This window comes from Salmo salar, chromosome 03, assembly GCF_965601325.2.
Source record: "Salmo salar chromosome 03, fSalSal1, whole genome shotgun sequence".
NCBI classification, from domain to species: Eukaryota; Metazoa; Chordata; class Actinopteri; order Salmoniformes; family Salmonidae; genus Salmo; species Salmo salar.
Window position 1 is genome coordinate 51,456,603 of NC_138293.1, and position 21,580 is coordinate 51,478,182.

Sequence of the window (21,580 nt, forward strand, 5' to 3'; positions counted from 1 at the left end):
CCATCTGATCTGAAATCCTGCAGCTGCAGGCTTGGCCTGATTCATGTAAATACAAGAAGTTTGATTTCGAAAATGGATTTTATAGTAATTCTGGCTTCTCCAACCAACGCAAACAGATAGGCTGAAAGATATTTGTACTGAGCTAAACTTAACTCCGCTGATAACTAAACCAACCTACTTCAACTTTAAACACCCTGATGAATCTACTGTTTTAGATATTACTCTGAACAATGTCCCTCATAAGTATATAGCCAATGGAATATTTGCTAATGAGCTCAGTGACCATTGTCCAATTGCCTGAATAAAATATGTTAAACTACCTAAATCTCTGCCATTCATTATTAAAGATCGATTTTTATTTATTTAAATGAGTAACATTTGTCTTACCTGAGGTTGTGTGACTGGGGGTGGGGGGTGTCATCCATCTCTGAGTCGGATCTGGCACTTAATTGTTTTACCTCTCTGTTCAACTCTGTTGCAGATAAGCATGCTCCATTTAAAATACTAAGGGTAAAAGACAGATCTAATCCATGATTCACCCATGAATTGTCTGAAAAAGTACAGGAAAGAAATTTAGCCTGGGCTAAGGCTAGGTTGACTGATTCTGCATCTGATTGGCAGTCCTTCAGACATTTGAGAAATAGATGTCTAACTCTGATTAGAAAGGCAAAATTGACATCTTACATTTTCTGAGAGTGGTGGAAATCCAGCTAACTTCTGGAAAGTGGTCAAGTCCTTGAAGCTAAATTCCACCCCCTTATTGCCCCAGCAGGTAATGACAGTCCCTGGTCCTATAATAGATCAAATGAACATTTTTGATGCTTTTAATAGCTCTTTTGCCTCAGCTGGCCACCTATTTGAAAGAATAGTTTCTGAAAATTCCTTTAATTCCACCTTTATTAAAATAATAATAATAAAAAAAACAGCTTGCAGAGAATGATCCACTCCTAGGCACACATTCTTTATTTTCAACCGTTTGTTGTCTCTGATGTACTAAGTGCCTTGCTAAAAATCCATGTAAAAAAATCTCTGCCCCACTTATTGCAGAAACATGAACCTATATTTTAAACTTAACAATTGTTTCTGGTATTATCCTTAAGATCTGGAAAGTGGCACATGTCCTCCCCCTACACAAAGGCGGAGACCATTTTGACTTAGCTTGGAAATCAGATGGTAGTTATCTATCTTGCCTTGTCAAAGTATTAGAATCCCTGGCCAACACTCAGCTAGGAACTTTTAACTTATCATTCTATTCTTAATGTGCAGCAATCTGGTTTTAGACCTGGACATAGCATCATTTCAGCTGCTACGCTTGTCTTAGATGATATGTTAAATTGCTTAGATCATAAAAAATATTGTGCTTCCTTATTTATACACCTGTCCACCACTACCTACTAATTCAAAGGTTTCTTGCAAGTGGTTTAAGAATTACTTGACAGACAGAACACAATGTGTATTTTCTGATGGTGTCAAGTCTAGTTTCCTTGATATTATGAAAGGTGTACTGCACGGGTCAATACTGGGACCTGTTCTTTTTACTGGTTATATATAAATAATATTGGTATATCTGTTAAAACCTGTAACATTCATCCGTATGCAGGCGAAACGGTTACGTATGCCCTTTCCTCAACTGTTGACCAAGCTTTATAAGAGATGCAAACTGACTGTTGCCATAGAAAAAGCCCATGTTGGCTTAAAACTTGTACTTAATGCAGGCAAAACTAAATATGTTGTTTTCTAATTCATGCAAATATGGCTCGGATGGATAAAACATTTATTCATTGGATGTTCTCTCATCCATCGAGTTTGCGCCTATAAATATCTGGGCATTTGGATTGACAAACATTTAATGCAAAAAAACCATAAGGATGAGATAGTTAAAACCTGTTGGGGTGTAAGGGGCAGTATTTTCAAGGCCGGATGAAAAAACGTACCCAATTTAAACAGGTTACTACTCTGGCCCAGAAACTAGAATATGCATATTATTAGTGGATTTGGATGGAAAACACTCTGAAGTTTCTAAAACTGTTTGAATGGTGTCTGTGAGTATAACAGAACTCATATGGCAGGCAAAAACCTGAGAAAAATCCAAGCAGGAAGTGGAAAGTCTGAGAATTGTAGTTCTTCTTTTGATTCTCTATTGAAACAACAGTGTCTGTGGGGTGACGTTGCACTTCCTAAGGCTTCCATTGGCTGTCAACAGTCAATGTACTCTCCTAACATAATCTAACTTTATGCTTTCGCCGTAAAACCTTTTTGAAATCGGACAACGTGGTTAGATTAAGGAGATGTTTATCTTTCAAAGGGTGTAAGATAGTTGTATGTTTGAAAAATTTGAATTTTGACATTTATTTGGTTTCAAATTTGCCGCTCTTGAAATGCACCTGCTGTTGATAGGGTGCACCACGGGTGGCACGCTAGCGTCCCACATAGCCCCAAGAGGTTAACTGACTTGCCTAGTTAAATAAAGGTTACACTAAGAAAATAACATTTCCACTTTCTAATTCTAGTCTAACCAATACCCAAATGGAGATTCAGTGAAAATAAAAATCTCATTGATTTATCAAGATCAGTCCCCATGCTTGTCTCAGAGCGACGCGAAACGGTGCTAAAATAGTTGTAGGCTAATGCTTCAAGTGCTATTGCTTCTAACTTCAATATGCTCTTTAAATAAATAAGACCTACACCACTTGAACAGCACATTACTCAACACTAGTGAGACTCATGTCGCCTACAGTATATCGAAAAATATGACGTGACTCTCTGCCAATAATTACATATAGAGGATTGGAGGATTCTATATTAAAACCAAAAGCCGCCTCATGGATCTCCCGCTGGCGGCCGGCACGGGTATCTGTAGCAACACATTTTGTATTGCGATGCGGTGACTTAGACAGCTGCGCAACTGGGGAGGCCCCATCCACAAAGTATCAAAATACAGAGAGGTGTTGGTAAAGGTATATTGTCCTGCTAATAGCCCATAATTTTCTATTCTAATATTGTACATGGTGTCCAGGTCAGGATAACCAAAACATTTATTTATTAAAGACTATCAGAAATAATGTTGGTACTTATTTATTTTGATCCAAAGCCATGAATGAGTGAGTCACTCAGCTTTATGCCAAAATAATATTTGTAAAGGCCAAAACATTTATTTCTGTTTTTAGAGGGAGAGAAACACTGAGCCAATTGTGATCTGCCCTATGGGACTCCCAATCACGGTCGGATCTGATACATAATAATATTAATAATACTTAACTGAGAAACTAACTTAGAAATACATTTGACGATAGAATTCTCCCACTACCCTCCATCTAGGCAAGTCTATTGTCCAGCTACCTGCTAGAACAGCGGGAACGTTTCCCTAGTCAGCGCCATTATTAGTGAAATGCCCCTTAAAGTGTTGCTCTGTGCTACCCAGTGTGGCGGGGTGGGGGTCCACCCCCCTTCCCTTCTCCTCCGTTCCCCTTGGGCTAAGTCTGTCTTCTGTGCACGGCTCTGTGGCCCATCCCGTATCCCCTGCCCTCATGCTTTGAACCTTGCGTGCTTTCAGTGGATACAGCTGGAGAACTGCAGTCCCATTGTGCACCACTCGGGAGCCATGACCAATATATATTGTCCTGCTAATAACAGGGTTAATAATTTATCTGTGAGAGTATCCAAGGGGCTTTTATATAATTCTAAATTAATAATAATAATAATAATAATCGCTCTGTTTTAAAAATAACAATATTTTGGAGATGATTTTGTTTTCAAATAACATAAAATTAGCGAGAAAAAGGCCATTCTTGAACATGGGATGAGACATTGTTACTAATTTGTAAATCAAGCCAGTTTGTTATTTAGAATTATTTATTTCTGTTTTTATAGGGAGCGAAACCAAAAACCTACAGTCATCTCATGGGTCTCCCAGTTGAGGCTAGTACGTGTATTGAACCAGCATCTGTAGCAACACAGCTTGCACTGCTATGCTGTTACGACTTCCACCGAAGGTGGCTCCTCATCCTTTTCGGGCGTTGCTCAGCGGTCGTCGTCGCCGGCCTACTAGCTGCCACCGATCCCATTTTCGTTTTCATTTAGTTCTGTCTGGTTTTAAACACCTGTGTCTTGTTTTTCTGATTTTGGTGGGTTTATATTTCCCCGCTGCAGGTTAGGCTGTGTGCGGGATTATTTGCTGTATGGTACATGTAAGGGGTGCGTGCCTGCACCACGGGCGTTGTTTGTTTTAAGTACGGTATGTGTTTACCGTCGACATATTGCTTGTGGCTAGTGGAGTTGAGATTTCTCCCCTGTGTGTGTCATTGGTGCATTTTCGGAACCGCCTAATAAACTGTTGATTTTCCTGGAACCTTTCTGCTCTCCTGCTCCTGATTCCACACACCCCCCTCCATCGAGAGGCATTGTTACATATGCAGTGTCTTAGACCATTGCGTCACTCAGGCTCTGTATAACATGACTGTTCGGGAGTGGGCTACAGTACTACAGTAAGAGCAAAATAATCCTAACAGTTTTAGTAAGTAATACTGAAGTCGTACACAATTATCAGTTTCTATTTAGGTTTATGTCGCCCATTCATTGTCAGAGACACAGTAGGACCCAAATGCATAATCAGTGCTCTAACTCCCCCCTGCGCTGGTCTGGAGCAATGAAGTGGTGACGCAGGGTACCGTACTAAACCACAAATTACCTCTAAGTACCGCAACATAAAACTTTTAGTGGAACAACCACTGTAGGTGCTGATACGATATGTATTGCGATTCTCGTGATTCTATATGTATTGCGATTCGATACTGTAATTTTATATTGATTCAATGTTCCAAACTTATTGCTCACCATATGTCTGCTGCAGAGGGAAAAGTGAGAGTCATGAGATAATGAGTGTTGATCAGTCATGTAAATTAAAGTGCTGAAAACAAATTGGCTCCCTATTTAAAAAGAAGATGGAGAACAAGCTATGATGGAAAAATACTGGAGTTCTGGTGCAGGTAAAGCAAACTAGCGCAAAAATAATATTGTGATATTCTCAAAACAATTCGATATGATATATCTTCAAAAATAATATCCCAACATGTAACTGTATCGATTTTTCCTCCCCATCACTACTAACTAGCCCCATAGATGTCCAACCAGCTTTGTCAAGGTCGCACACCAGTTTAGCCAATTCGCTTCGGCCGGCTGAAGAAATTGGGTAGCTAGTCAGTTCAGCCCCCCTTTAAAACTTCCGGTGGATTGTGGCATACCAAGAGTTAGAAGTGCAAACTTGTGGCACCAAAGCTTAGTGGCAGCTTGACTGCAACGGTGCAGACTGCCTCCATTTGAAGTAAATGACAGGCTCAGAGGCTATGGAGACATTAAAAATGTATTCTTTCTCCCTCTGTTTTGGAAGGACTCACTGATGTGACATGACTAGATCTGTGAAAGCTATGTAAGAGAACCCTTGCTTTCACCTAATTGTCCAATCAGGTTAGATCAGTGACTGAACAGGTACATGCTCATTGGGAGTTGTAGGTTTGTGTACCTTAGGTCCCAGGCCGGTCCAGCCAATCTTTGGATCAATGCCTCTCTGGTAGACCGCCTGAAACTCTGCGAGGATTATGGGATAGTTGGCCTCCAAGACCTCAATGTCATGTCGATGGGCGTCACGTGGAAAAAAAGGAATGCTGGGGACATCTGGGAGGAAGAAGAGATGAGGCTTTTGGATGGAGGAGCGATCATTTAATGTGGCCTGAGAAAGACAAATCACAGAGAAAGAGTCATACATTCTAGAGAAAGAACTAAACATTAGACATTGGTTAATACATATATATTGTAATTGTTTTACACTTAGGATGAAAACAAACAAAAACATGCAAAGGGATGTTTTGTAAATATTTTTCTTTTTGCTTTCTGTTCTTTAAATCCCAACCACCAGGACACCAAACACACACAGGGAGGCTGGGAACAACATATAGCAGCACCCCTGAAGCAGGTTAGGGATTGTCTTGCTCAAGGGCAAAACAGTAGTTCTTGAAGGGTTCTTTGGTAAGGGTGATGGTTCTATGTGAAACCATAATGACTCAAGAGCCATTTGAGGCCTTAAAGGGGCAATCTTTACTTCAAACAATAACACATTTGTCACCCCGCCATTGTTTTGGTAAACAGTTGAGGGATGTCATAGGAGAAATGTCACGTGACCGCCAAAACATGATACACCAAGCCGCGCTTCTTAAAACCCACTCGCTTAATGCGGAGTGCTACGGGTCAGTAGTCATTTAGGCAGGTTACCTTAGTGTTCTTGGGCACAGGGACTCTGGTGGTCTGCTTGAAACATGTTGGTATTACAGACTCAGACATGGAGAGGTTGAAAATGTCAGCAAAGATACTTGCCAGTTGCTCAGCGCATGCTCGGAGTACACGTCCTGATAATCCGTCTGGCCCTGCGGCCTTGTGAATGTTGACCTGTTTAAAGGTCTTACTCACATCGGCTACGGAGAGCGTGATCACACAGTCACCCGGAACAGCTGTTTCAGTGTTACTTTCCTCGAAGCGAGCATAGAAGTAATTTAGCTCGTCTGGTAGGCTCGTGTCACTGGGCAGCTCTCGGCTGTGCTTCCCTTTGTAGTCTGTAATACTTTGAGAGCCCTGCCACATCCGACGAGTTTTGGAGCCGGTGTAGTACGATTCGCTCTCAGTCATGTATGGATGCTTTGCCTGTTTGATGTTTTGTCAGAGGGCATAGCGGAATTTCTTATAAGCTTCCGGGTTAGAGTCCCACTCCTTGAAAGCGGCAGCTCTACCCTTTAGCTCAGTGCGAATGTTGCCTGTAATCCATGGCTTCTGGTTGGGGTATGTACGTACAGTCACTGTGGGGACGACGTCCTCGATGCACTTATTGATAAAGCCAGTTACTGATGTGGTGTACTCCAATGCCATCGGAAGAATCCCGGAACATATTCCAGTCTGTGCTAGCAAAACAGTCCTGTAGTTTAGCATCTGGCATATAGACTGATTCACTGGTGCTTCCTGCTTTAATTTTTGCTTGTAAGCAGGAATCAGGAGGATAGAATTATGGTCAGATTTGCCAAATGGAGGGCGAGGGAGAGCTTTGTACGCGTCTCTGTGTGTGGAGTAAAGGTGGTCTAAATTTTTTTCCCCTCTGGTTGCACATTTAACATGCTGATAGAAATGAGGTAAAACTGATTTAAGTTTCCCTGCATTAAAGTCCCCGGCCACTAGGAGCGCTGCCACTGGATGAGCATTTTCCTGTTTGCTTATGGCGGTATACAGCTCATTGAGTGAGGTTTTAGTGCCTGCATCGGTCTGTGGTGGTATGTAGACAGCTATGAAAAATACAGATGAAAACTCTAGGTAGATAGTGTGGTCTACAGCTTATCATGAGATACTCTACCTCAGGCGAGCAAAACCTTGAGACTTCCTTAGATATTGTGCACCAGCTGTTTACATATATGCATAGGCCCCTGCCCTATGTCTTACCAGAGGCTTCTGTTCTATCCTGCCGATAGAGTGTACAACCCGCCAGCTGTATGTTCTTAATGTCGTCATTCAGCCACGACTCGGTGAAACATAAGATATTACAGTTGTTAATGTCCTGTTGGTAGGATATACGTGCTTCAAGTTCATATTATTTTCCAGCGATTGAATGTTAGATAGCAGGACAGAAGGCAAATACAGATTAGCCACTCGTCGCCTGATCCTCACTGATTCTGCAAAATCTCAGTTTCCCTCTCCAGCGAATGACGGAGGTCTGGGCCTGGTGGGGTGTCTGTAGTATAACCTCCTGTCCGACTCTTTGAAGAAAAACTCTTTGTCTAATCTGGAGGTGAGTAATTGCAGTTCTGATGTCCAGAAGCTCTTTTCGGTCATGAGAGACCGTAGCAGTAACATTATGTACAAAATAAGTTACAAACAATGTGAAAAAACAAACAAAATAGCATGGTTAGTTAAGAGCCGATAAGACTGCAGCCATCCCCTCCGGCGCCATCTTTCATAACACTTTCATATACAGTGTTTGTTTTTACTCTACTGTTTGTAAACAATGTCAATGATGTATATAAACCCTGGAAGCCACCGGCCGCCATATTGGTACACCTCATAAGGAGCAGTCCTCCATAGGAATAAATGGAATTCTACTGTATTTCAATAAAATGTATTTAAACCACAGCATTATTGAACACTTTTTTCTGATTAGTTTGAAGGGCATTCTAGAGTGTGCATTATTTAAGTGATAATGCCCTTGAAGCCGGTGTTTGGAGGAGATATTGGCACGGGTGTTGTTAGGTCCGTGCCAATATATTCTCCAAACACCGGCATTATCTCTGTTGTTGAAAACGAAATGTTAGTCTAATGTGAGATAATGTCTAGATGCTTTTTATAGTGGAAATCAGGTTTACAAATTGCCTGGCTAGGCTGATGAGACAGTGGATTGCACAGTCTGATGGAACATAGTAAATGAGCATTTTAACATAATAGATTTAGCTGGTGGTAACTTGTGGAATAGACACCGGCTGGAATGTGGTTTTAACATCTTACATCTTAGTCATTTAGCAGACGCTCTTATCCAGAGCGACTTACAGTAGTGAGTGCATTCATTTCATACTTTTTTCTCTAATTATTTTAACCAATCAGCATTCAGGATTAGACCCAGCCGTTGTATAATTCTCTGTAATGCACGGCAATAACTAACAGTTACACGTTTGAGCTGTTTTTGCAAGCAAAAGTCAAATTGAAAACATTGGCATTGTTCAATTAGATTTTCATAATAGCAAGCTAATATTTATGAGGACTGATGGTTTGGTTAGCTAACTACTGTATCTATCAAGTAAACTTGGTAGCTACTTCAGTGGATGTTGAAAACATTTCTAGCAGCAAATGTGTTAAATTATAGCAGTGGTATAAGCTGGATAATAAACTCAGGGCTCAATGCGTTCTCTGAAAATAATGCAACCCCACGGAAGGTTACTGCCAATCGTGGCACATACCTTCCTCGTCGTGATTTATTTTCCAGAGAACCCATAGCCCCGTTTGATTATCCCTTAAGTATTTCTTGTTGTAGTGGGGACAGTAACATCAGGACTCTAAAAATAAATACTTGAAGGAATATGGATGGACATTATTCTTTGGCATCACCTTTCATTAAAAGGATCACAAACACATACATTCTCTCATCATACACATTTAAACCAGTCAGTCCATCATATTGAATACACTAAAAACAGAGGACATTGATACATTCACTCAACTGACCGCCGCCCCAACTGCACTGGATAGATACGTATGTTCAAAAGTTTGGGGTCACGAAGAAATGTCTTTGTTTTTGAAAGAAAAGCAAATATTTTGTCCTTTAAAATAACATAAAATTGATCAGTGTAGACATTGTTAATGTTGTAAATGGCTGATTTTTTTATGGAATATTTACATAGGCGTACAGAGGCCCATTATCAGCAACCATCACTCCTGTGTTCCAATGGCACGTTGTGTAAAACAGCAATCTCAATGTCAACAGTGGCGACTCCGGGATGCTGGCCTTCTAGGCAGAGTTCCTCTGTCCAGTGTCTGTGTTCTTTTGCCCATCTTAATATTTTCTTTTTATTGGCCAGTCTGAGATATGGCTTTTTCTTTGCAACTCTGCCTAGAAAGCCAGCATGCTGGAGTCACCTCTTCACTGTTGACATTGAGACTGGTGTTTTGCGGGCACTATTTAATGAAGCTGCCAGTTGAGGACTTGTGAGGCATCTGTTTCTCAAACTAGACACTCTAATTTACTTGTCCTCTTGCTCAGATGTGCACCGGGGCCTCCCACTCCTCTTTCTATTCTGGTTAGAGACAGTTTGCGCTGTTCTGTGAAGGGAGAAGTGCACAGCATTGTACGAGATCTTCAGTTTCTTGGCAATTTCTCGCATGCAATAGCCTTCATTTCTCAGAACAAGAATAGACTAACGGGTTTCAGAAGAAAGTTCTTTGTTTCTGGCCATTTTGAGCCTGTAATCGAACCCACAAATGCTGATGATCCAGATACTCAACTAGTCTAAAGAAGGCCAGTTTTATTGCTTCTTTATCAGTACAACATTTTTCAGCAGTGCTAACATAATTGCAAAAGGGTTTTCTAATGATCAATTAGCCTTTTAAAATGATCAACTTGGATTAGCTAACACAATGTGTCATTGGAACAAAGGAGTGATGGTTGCTGATAATGGGCCTCTGTACGCCTATGTAGATATTCTATTAAAAATCTGCCATTTCAGCTTCAATAGTCATTTACAACATTAACAATGTCTACACTGTATTTCTGATCAATTTCATGTTATTTTAATGGACAAAACATTTGCTTTTCTTTCAAAAACAAAGACATTTCTACGTGACCCCAAACTTGGCCCAAAAACAAAATTAGGATACTAAAAACATTTTCTATTTTGGCATCATAAACGGTAGACTGTTTGATTAGGCTAAACTAGCTGGCTGTATTTGCTAGCTACGTAAGTAAGTGAAAGTGAAAAGTGAACATCTCTCTATCCCTCTCTTGCTTCTCCTTCATTTTGGAAGAAATTAACTTGTTAAAAACGGTTCAACTATTGTCTTTCTCTCTTTGAGTCAACTACTCACCACATTTATGCACTGTAGCGCTAGCTAGCTGTAGCTTATGCTTTCAGTACTAGATTCATTCTCTGATCCTTTGATTGGGTGGACAACATGTCAGTTTATGCTACAAGAGCTCTGATAGGTTGGAGGACATCCTCCAGAAGTTGTCATGATTACTGTGTAAGTCTATGGAAGGGGGCGAGAACCATGAGCCTCCTAGGTTTTGTATTGAAGTCAATGTACGCAGAGGAGGACGGAAGCTAGCTTTCCTCCGGCTACACCATGGTGCAAACCAACAGAGTGCGGTTGAGGCTAATGCAGACCTTCATTGAAAAATAGTGTTTTAATCAATTATTTGGTGATGTGATAATATTTGCTTCAATATATCCACATCATTTTCCTCCCTCATGATGCCATCTAGTTTGTAAAGTGCACCAGTCCCTCCTGCAGCAAAGCACACCCACAACATGATGCTGCCATCTTCGTGCTTCACGGTTGGGATGGTGTTCTTCAGCTTGCAAGCCTCCCCCACTTTCCTCCAAACATAACAATGGTCATTATGGCCAAGCAGTTCTATTTTTGTTTCATCAGACCAGAGGACATTTCTCCAAAAAGTACGATCTTTGTCCCCATGTGCAGTTGCAAACCGTAGTCTGGCTTTTTTATGACGGTTTTGGAGCAGTGGCTTCTTCCTTGCTGAGCGGCCTTTCAGGTTATGTCAATATAGAACACGTTTTACTGTGGATATAGATACTTTTGTACCTGTTTCCTCCAGCATCTTCACAAGGTCCTTTGCTGTTGTTCTGGGATTGATTTGCACTTTCGCACCAATGTACGTTCATCTCTAGGAGACAGAATGCGTCTCCTTCCTGAGCGGTATGACGGCTGCGTGGTCCCATGGTGTTTATACTTGCGTACTATTGTTTGTACAGATGAACGAGGTACCTTCAGGTGTTTGGAAATTGCTCCCAAGGATGAACCAGACTTGTGGAGGTCTACCATTTTTTTCTGAGGTCTTGGCTAATTTCTTTTGATTTTCCCATGATGTCAAGCAAAGAGGCACTGAGTTTGAAGGTAGGCCTTGAAATACATCCACAGGTACACCTCCAATTGACTCAAATTATGTCAATAAGCCTATCAGAAGCTTCTAAAGCTATGACATAATTTTCTGGAATTTTCCAAGCTGTTTAAAGGCACAGTCAACTTAGTGTATGTAAACTTCTGACCCACTGGAATTGTGATACAGTAAATTATAAGTGGCAACAAATATTGTTGCCATAGGTTTGTCACATAATTAAATAGAATCTTGAGAGAATTGTTTGCCAGAAAATAAACATCAGGCGAACTGTTTAACAACAATAATATTTATTGCCACTAGTGGCAAAGATTTACCTCAGATACACCACTAGTGGCAAACATTGGCAAACTTCTGGCAACATCTTGTGGCACATTGTTTAGTTTGATGCAAATTTGCCACAGGAGGTTGGTTTGCAGCAACAATTCATTTTTGTAAAATCTCAAATTGGCAAAATTTGTGAGAAATATTTTGAGAAAGAAAAAGACTACGCTTCATTTACTATAGTCCTAAATGAACATAGTGAATTATCTTGCCATATCTAATTAATGTGTATTACGCTACTTTCCGACAGTATGTGTTACTACATGACATAAGATTACATTTTGAACACATTGAATTGGGGGTAATTACACTTTTTTTACCTCAGTTTGGTGATGTTAGTGTAGTGTAAAACATGATGATGCAAGATCAATTGCTTAACACTAGAACTGCTAAAGCAGTCATTTTGACTGCTCATGAATTGTAAAAAAGTATTACTTTGCCATTTTTTAAGTCATGCCCCCCTCCGTCCTTGACTTTTCCTAAATAAGTCTATATAACACACTGTTGTTGTTAGAATTGTAATATCACAAACAGAACTGGAGTTATAACCTGTTTTAGGAGGGCATGTCATTTATTTTAATGGTTTTCACCCTTTTCCCCTACTTCTCCAGACAGTAGGATCTGCTCCGCTCCTTCTGCTGACAATTGAATGTGCAGTGCTCAGATGATAATTGCCTCGAAACTTAACCTAAACTAATTTCACACATATAACAGATAAAATAAAGGAAGTAAAGTATGATGGGGATAAAGGGGATGAGTTGATGAGCGAAGGGAAGCGAACTATACATAACTATGTAATCACCAATTGTGAATGAACAGGGTGAGCCATTAAATTGTACTGATCTATTCTAATTATAATCTCAAAATGGTATGTACCCTATATCAGTCCACCGAATCCAAGCAGTCATATCAGTCTACTCTTGCCTACTTGGAGTAGGTGTCACACCCTGACCTTAGAGAGACGTTTATTTTCCTCTAGTTTGGTTAGGTCAGGGTGTGATGTGGGGTGGGCTATCTAGTTGGTCTATTTCTTTGTGTTGAGCCGAGTATGGTTCCTAATCAGAGGCAGCTATCTATCGTTGTCTCTGATTAGGAATCATACTTAGGCAGCCCTTTTTTCCACCTTTAGTTGTGGGATCTTGTTTTTGTGTTGTGCCTGTGAGCACACGATTACTTCACGTTTAGTTTGCTACTGTATTTGTTTTGGAGAGTTTCATTTATTAAAACATGTGGAACTCTACGCACCCTGCGCCTTGGTCTACTCATTTTGACGATCGTGACAGTAGGCTACACAGTGAGAGCGTGCGTAATTGTACATGCTTTAAATATTTGGGAAAATATGCACATCAGGCAGCAGGTGAGCAAGTGTCAGAGAATATGGTGATGAGGCTTGTGGAATCTTACATTGGCATGGGGATAAATATCACTTTGCTTGCAAAGAAAACAAGCCTGGCTGGCACCAGGAAAAAAGTGAGAAAAAGGCACTTGCACAGCCGTTGTACTTCACAGTCACAACAGTGCTGAAGAATGACAAGACAACTGGACACAATAAAGAGAAAAACGGAGACTATTATGCACTACAACCAAACAATGTTATGTCAAAGTGTGTCAAGCAGTGTCAACTGCTAGGACAAGGGTTAACAGCTAAATTAAATCCAACTGAAGACGCACACAATGTAAGCACGAGCTGACAATAATTGACTACTATATGACACTTATATTAATTATAATACCATTATTGCTTTTGTGCTGATTTTCACTATTTATCAAGGCCACTTAGCGCTTATAATGATATTTAGGTTGCTGATATTTTCATAATTTGACCACTGGCCTCGGTGGTTGGGGTATTTTTTTGATTTTGTCATTATTCTTTCTTTTCATAGTTGTAACAAAGGCACTCCACGAATAAAATCTATTGAACCCTTGAATGTTTTTGTTTTTACATATAGCCTAAAGTAACAAACTAATGAAAATGCTATTGTCTTATCTGAAATAAATAAAACAAATCCTATTCTAATGCTATCCAAGGCCTTTATACACACAAATGATTATTCTTACAATAGCATATTACATTTATTAATTACACTGTTAGAATGTTGCAGTCAGAATGACTGCTCATTAGCTTGAAGGGGGGTCCCTCAAGGCCCAACGGTTCTAGTGTTAAAACAGATCAATATCTTTGGTTTTGTACTGTTGATTTTGTCATACACACACACATGCAGGACTTAGAAAATTATAGCTGTGTTCTTTCTCAAATGGCACGGATAATTCTGGGCATTCACTATAAAAGTCACTGACCGCACACCAATACATGGATTTGAGAGTAAAACAATCACTGAAATAACAGCCAACACTTGTAGGGATCATGATTTGTTGAAGTTAAATAACAGAAAAAGTGGTTTGTTTACATTTTCATATTGGCAGCCCCCCGAAACCAACATCTGGCATTCCAAAATATAGATAGCAGCCTTACAATTCCTCATCTCACCAACCATATATAGGATTCCAAGATTCCATGTGGTCTTTGTATAATGTACAGAGTATACAACCCACATTTTTTTACCCTGTTCTGTTGATTTCAACGTTATATCAATATGATTGATTAAGAAAATAGTGTTGTGCTCACCTTTCCAAGTTGGCAACTCACTTGAAACAAAATGTAGAAATCCAAAATGTAGCTGGCTGTCTTCTACAAGTTGTCCTAAACCAGTGAAATAGACTGCATTCGGAAAGTATTCAGAAAGTATTTTTTCCCTCTCACACACACTCACACACACACACACACACACACACACACACACACACACTACCCCACAATGACAAAACAAAAACAGGTTAAGAAATGTTTGCAAACTTATGAAAATAAAAACAGAAATATTACATAAATATTCAGACCCTTTACTCAGTGCTTTGTTGAAGCACCTTTGGCAGTGATTACAGACTCAAGTCTTTTTGAGTATGATGCTACAAGCTTGGCACACCTGTATTTTTGGGAGTTTCTCCCATTCTCCTCTGCAGATCCTCTCAAGCTCTGTCAGGTTGGATGGGGAGTGTCGCTGCACAGCTATTTTCAGGTTTCTCCAGAGATGTTCATTCAGGTTCAAGTCCTGTTGTCCTGTTGGAAAGTGAACCTGGTTCTTGGTCACCTCCCTGACCAAGGCCCTTCCATTTAAGAATGATGTAAGCAACTCTGTTCTTGGGGACCTTCAGTGCTGCAAAACATTTTTGGAACCCTTCCCAAGATCTGTGCCTCGACACAATCCTGTCTTGGAGCTCTACAGACCATGGTTTGGTTTTTGCTCTGACATGCACTGTCAACTGTGGGACCTTATATAGACAGGTTTGCGCCTTTCCAAATCATGTCCAATCAATTGAATTTACCACAGGGGGACTCCAAACAAGTTGTAGAAACATCAAGGATGCTCAATGGAAACAGGATGGACCTGAGCTCAATTTCGAATCTCATAGCAAATGGTCTGAATACTTATGTAAATAAGGTGTTTATTGTTAATACATTTGCAAACATTTCTTAAAACCTGTTTTTGCTTTGTCATTATGGGGTGTTGTGTGTAGATTGAGGGGGAAATCATTTTAGAATAAGGCTGTAATGTAAGAAAATGTGGAAAAAGTCAAGGGGTCTCAATACTTAAAACATTTTCTTAAACAGTGTAAGATTCCACAAGCCTCATCACCATATTCCCTGGCCATAGAGGGGTTTTTGTTCTTTATTTTGGTTAGGCCAGGGTGTTACATTGGGTGGGCGTTCTATGTTCCTTTTTCTATGTTTTTGTATTTCTTTGTTTTGGGCCGTGTGTGGCTCCCAATCAGGCACAGCTGAAGTTTGTTGTTGCTGATTGGGAGTCACACATAAGGAGCATGTTTTTCCTTTGGGTTTTGTGGGTAATTGTTTCTGTTCAGTGTGTTTCCTGACAGGACTGTTTCTGGTCGTTTTTGTTTCGTTTTTGTATTAAAATTCTAATGATGAACACATCCTTGGTCTAATTCTGACGACGGCCGTTACAAACAGGACATGCAACCTGACTCTTTCCCCCACCTAACTCTCGTTCTATTGATTTCAACTTGATAAACGCAAGTGTCGCGTTTTTCTTTACATTTTGGTGACCCCCAAACCAAAATGTTCTTTGGATGGTGGACCATTCTTGATACACAGAGGAAACTGTTGAGCATAAAAAACCCAGCAGCGTTGAAGTTCTTGACACAAACCGTTGCGTCTGGCACCTACTACCATAACCCGTTCAAACATTTCGATTTTTGTAATTTAGCAGACGCTCTTATCCAGAGCGACTTACAGGAGCTAAAAGTGCCTTGCTTAAGGGCACAGACATTTTTCACCTAGTCGGCTCAGGGATTGGTTACTGGCCCAACACTCTTAACTGCAAGGCTACCTTAAATATTTTGTCTTGTCCATTCACCCTCTGAATGGCACATACACAATCCATGTCTCAATGCTTAAACATTTCTTTAACTTGTCTCCTCCCCTCGCCTGCCTTTCTCTAAACAGATTATTCAGTCAACCTTTTAATCTGTTCTTGATTATGGTGATATTATTTATCAAAGTGCAGCTACTCTTAAACCTTTGGATGCCATCATTTAGTGCCCTTCGTTTTGTTACAGTGACAGTTTTGATACTCATCACTGCATCCTGTATCAAAAAGGTTGGCTGGACTTGGCTAAAGACCCATAGATCTCTACATTAAACCCTTTTTGTTTACAAGGCCCTACTTCATAAACTTCTGTCTTATCTAACTTTGCTGTTGAAGTATAGGCGCTGCCTCACTGTTCACAGGATTGGTTAACTCAAGGTTCCTAGGGTCTCCATCGAGCAAGGTAAATCAGCTTTTAGTTTTAATGCACCGTATTGCTGGAACAAAACTCAAAAAATACATTTCTTCTTGATGTTCTGGTGCCATTCAGGCAATTTAAAGTATTGATTGGGGACTTATTTGTGGAGGAATTTAACTGTTTTTTGGGTGATTTATGATGTTTTATTTGTGATTCCGATGACCATGTTGTATTATACAGGGTGTATTTGAAAAAGAGACCTAGGTCTCAATAAGTCTTCGCTGTTAAAATAAAAGGTAATACAAATATTATCTACATTGCTTGAAGTGGATTTAACAAATTACATCAATAAGGGATCATAGCTTTCACCTGGTCAGTCATGGAATGACCAGGTGTATCTGATGTTTTGTATACTCAGTATATTACAAATTGTTTCTGCATATTTGTTATTGATTTGAAATTGGACTATTTATCAAAATGTCTGGTCGAAAGGAAGCATCAACAGCATCATTATTGTGCTTGCGAAGCAACACTGCTATTAATGACACTTCAACTAATTATTATTACCTACAGCTTTTATACGAAACATTCCATTTCAATTTCAACTTAAGTTGCTTACATTTTTATTTCATACTTCATTTTTACTATTTCTACATTGTAAAATAATAGTGAAGACATCAAAACTATGAAATAACACATATGGAATCATGTAACCAAAAAAGGTGTTAGATTCTTCAAAGTAGCCACCATGCCTTGATGACAGCTTTGCACACTCTTGGCATTCTCTCCACCAGCTTCATCTGAAATGCTTTTCCAACAGTCTTGAAGGAGTTCCCCCAAGCTGAGCCATTGTGGGCTGCTTTTCCTTCACTCTGCGGTCCAACTCATCCCAAACCATTTTAATTGGGTTGAGGTCGGGTGATTTGTGGAGGACAGGTCATCTGATGCAGCACTCCATCACTCTCCTTCTTGGTCAAATAGCCCTTACACAGCCTGGAGGTGTGTTGGGTCATCGGCCTTTTGAAAAACAAATGATATTGTGGAGTAAAGTACATTGCGTCGCCGCAAGGGATAGTTAGAACGCTGATTATGCGTTGGTACACAGGCGGTAAAGTGTTTCTCTCCTCGCTGAATGACTGGGCGATATAAACTGATAATTGTTCATGTCTTCTAGATTGAATTTGAATGAACTGAATGGCAAGGATGAAGAAGAGGGTGATTGAATTTAGAACAATAGCTTACTAATTTCTCTTCCTCTGTCCAGCGTGCAGAACAGCTCACACCCAGGAAAAGACAACTTTTTTGTTGTTTCTACATTGTCAGAAGAAGCTACCTGGACTGTAACCTATTTCTGACTATAAACTCATGTTTTATTGTAAGAGAAACGGAAATGGCTTCAGGAATGGAATTTATACAACGAAAGAAAGTTGATATGAAAACCAATAGATCAGGAGAGAAATGGCATAGTGGTTGGCCAATAGGTAAGTACATGGAAATACATTTGCCAAAATTACACTGAACAAAAACGTGTTAGTCCCATGTTTTATGAGCTGAAATAAAAGATCCCAGAAATGTTCTATACACACAAAAATATTATTTAAAAATGTTATGCACAAGTTTGTTTACATACCTGTTAGTGAGCATTTCTCCTTTGCCAAGATAATCCATCCACTTGACAGGTGTAGCATATTAAGAAGCTGATTAAACAGCAGGATAATTACACAGGTCCACCTTGTGCTGGGGACAATAAAAGGCCACTGAAATGTGCAGTTTTGTCACAATACAATGCCACAGATGTCTTAAGTTTTGAGGGAGTGTGCAATTGGCATGCTGACTGCAGGAATGTCCACCAGAGCTGTTGCCAGAGAATTTAAATGTTAATTTCTTTACCATAAGCCGTCTGCGTCATTTTAGAGAATTTGGCAGTACATCCAACCGGCCTCACGTGTAACCACACCAGCCCAAGACCTCCAAATCCGTCTTCTTCACCTGGGGGATTGTCTGAGCCCAGCCACTCGGACAGCTGATGAAACTGGCTAAGCATAACCTGTCTCAGGGAAGCTCACCTGCGTGCTCGTCGTCCTCACCAGGGTCTTGACCTGACTGCAGTTCGGAGTCGTACAACTTCAGTGGGCAAATGCTCACCTTCGATGGACACTGGCACACTGGAGAAGTGTGCTCTTCACAGATGAATCCCAGTTTCAACTGTACCAGACAGAGTGCCCCATGGTGGCAGTGGGGTTATGGTATATGCGACGGACAACGAACACAATGACATTTTTTATGAAAGGCAATTTGAATGCACAAAGATACCGTGACGAGATCCTGAGGCCCATTGTCGTGCCATTCATCTGCCGCCATCACATTTCAGCATGATAAGGCACACAAGGATCTGTACAAAATGTCCCAGTTCTTCCATGGCATGCGGATTCAGCAAGTTTGGGATGTTCTGGATCGACGTGTACGATAGCGTGTTCCAGTTCCCGCCAATATCCAGAAACTTCATACAGCCTTAAAGAGGAGTGGGACAACATTCCATTGACCACAATCAACAGGCTGATCAACTCTATACGAAGGAGATGTGTTGCACTGCATGAGGCAAATGGTGGTCACACCAGATACAGACTGGTTTCCTGTAAAGTACTTCAGTAAAATTACTTTGTCGTATCTGTACTTTACGATTTAACAACTTTTACTTTTACTTCACTGCATTCCTGAAGAAAATAATATACTTTTTACTCCATACATTTTCCCTGACACCCAAAAGTACTCGTTACATTTGGAATACGTAGCATGACAGGAAAATGGTCCAATTCACATACTTATCAAGAGAACATCCCTGGTCATCTCTACTGCCTCTGATCTGGTAGACTAACTAAACAAATGCTTTGTTTGTAAATTACGTCAGTGTTGGAGTGTGCCTTTGGCTGTACGTAAATAAAATAAAAACATTGTGCTATCTGGTTTACTTAATTATTTATATACTTTCTTTTGATATTTATTTATATTTTAAACAAAATACGTTAAGTCTTGCTCAAGTAGTATTTTCTATTAAAAAGGTATCTTTACTTTTACTCAAGTATTATACATTGGGTAATTTTTCCTCCACTGGGTATTTGTGACCAACAGATGCATATCTGTATTCCCAGTCATGTGAAATTCAGATAATCCCAGATAAAAGCCTAATATGTAGATGAAAGGCCTAATGAATTTAATTAAATTGACTGACTTCCTTATAGGAACTAACTCAGTAAAATCTTTCAAATTGTTGCATTTATATTTTTGCTCAGTATATATTAAAACTATTAGTTCTTAACAGTAAGCTTTTTGAAAAATCTTTCCAACAATCTCCCCCTTGATAATCACCAATCCTCGGTGTGAAATAGCAATGGAATTTATAGGCTTACTGCTGCTTTGGACTATAGGCTATGCATTCCAAACGATCATTTCTTTAGCCACCAGTGACTCACGGTGTATCAACATGTTCATATGGCAGAGGCTGGTAATCTCGCATTAGTTGACTTAACATAGAGATTATCATTTTAATTCCGATTTTTATGATTAACCACGTGACAATGATTTTGAGAAACAAAAAAGATAATTGAAATTAAACTGTTCCACAAAAATGCACATATGAAAATCAGATTTTTTTGATGTAAGGCATAATAAGTATCCTATTTTCAAAAATCAAAATCGCACCATTTTATTAACCCATGTTCTCTCAACTTCGGGTGTCACGTCTGCTGCTGCTCCTCCCCCCGCGTACGACGTTGCCAGAGTACTAACCACCGGTCCTGGGATTCATCATTACGCACACCTGGCACTCATCATTATGCGCACCTGTTAATCATTATGATTCACACCTGGACTCCATTACCTTCATCATCTCCTCCCCTTTATATGTCAGTGTCCCATGTTCACTCACCAGTTGGTATTGTTCTTGTGTATCGGCGGTTTGCCTTATGTTAGTGTCGTGTTCTTGGTTTTGTTGTTTTATTAAAATGTTGCACCTGCTTCCGACTCACCATTACATCGGGACCACCGGCCAGGCGATATTTTTTGCTTGATGCAGAACTAGTGCGAGAGGAGAGACTCTCGGACAGAAGCATCCACACCTCCATTAGTTTACAAAAGGATAGTCTAATTAAGGGGTCTCCAACAGGTCGATCATGAGCTACCAGTAGCTCGCAGCCCATCTATGAGTAGCTCACCAAACAATTCTGATAGTACATGCAATTCCACCGTTAACTGTCAAAAAAGTCTCACAAGTATCAGACACCGCAATCTCCCAGCTACTATTTAATCAATGCAACATTGACATTATCCCACCCCTGTTTAGCCACTATTGGCTTAAAAAGCCAAACCTAACAATATCTGCCAATTAATTTCCAGCAATATTGTCCGTCTGTCTGTGTGGTACACGTGTTTGTCTCACTCCATGTGTAGCCAGTTGTGATAACCGTCTTGTGGGTTGAAAGAAATACTTTCCCCTAAACGTTCAATAAAATGCTAACTGCAAAGTAGGCTAACCTGGCAGAAGTACTGTATATCATGAGTAAGTATATCATTAGTATCTATTATTTGCAAATGTTGCGCTAGATGCGCAATTCTGAAGTAATCCTGCTGCTGCTGAAGGCTGTTCACTGTGGCCATTATGGCATTCCCGACACATGAGTATCCGTCAAAAACACCACAACAAAGTCACGGACGGGACCGGTATATTAAATCAATGCCCAGGCTACATGAGTGTGTCTCCTGCTTTTCAGAGTCCAAAAGAGCCCATTCATTCAGTTTGGCGTGGGA

General features: G+C 40.1%; 2 protein-coding genes across 2 annotated transcripts in view; one reads left to right on the top strand and one right to left on the bottom strand.

The window, feature by feature from the left end:
• Positions 1–21,580, top strand: part of sez6l2 (seizure related 6 homolog (mouse)-like 2) — a 164,252-nt gene that overhangs the window by 9,852 nt on the left and 132,820 nt on the right. The window lies entirely within an intron of this gene.
• The window catches only part of LOC145877583 (aspartate beta-hydroxylase domain-containing protein 2), a 62,559-nt gene continuing 45,088 nt past the window's right edge, over positions 4,110–21,580 (bottom strand). The window contains exon 3 of the mRNA XM_082973548.1: positions 4,110–5,725. Within this exon, the coding sequence (XP_082829674.1) occupies positions 5,465–5,725 (261 nt within the window). The 3' untranslated portion in view covers positions 4,110–5,464. The remainder of the gene's footprint in view (positions 5,726–21,580) is intronic.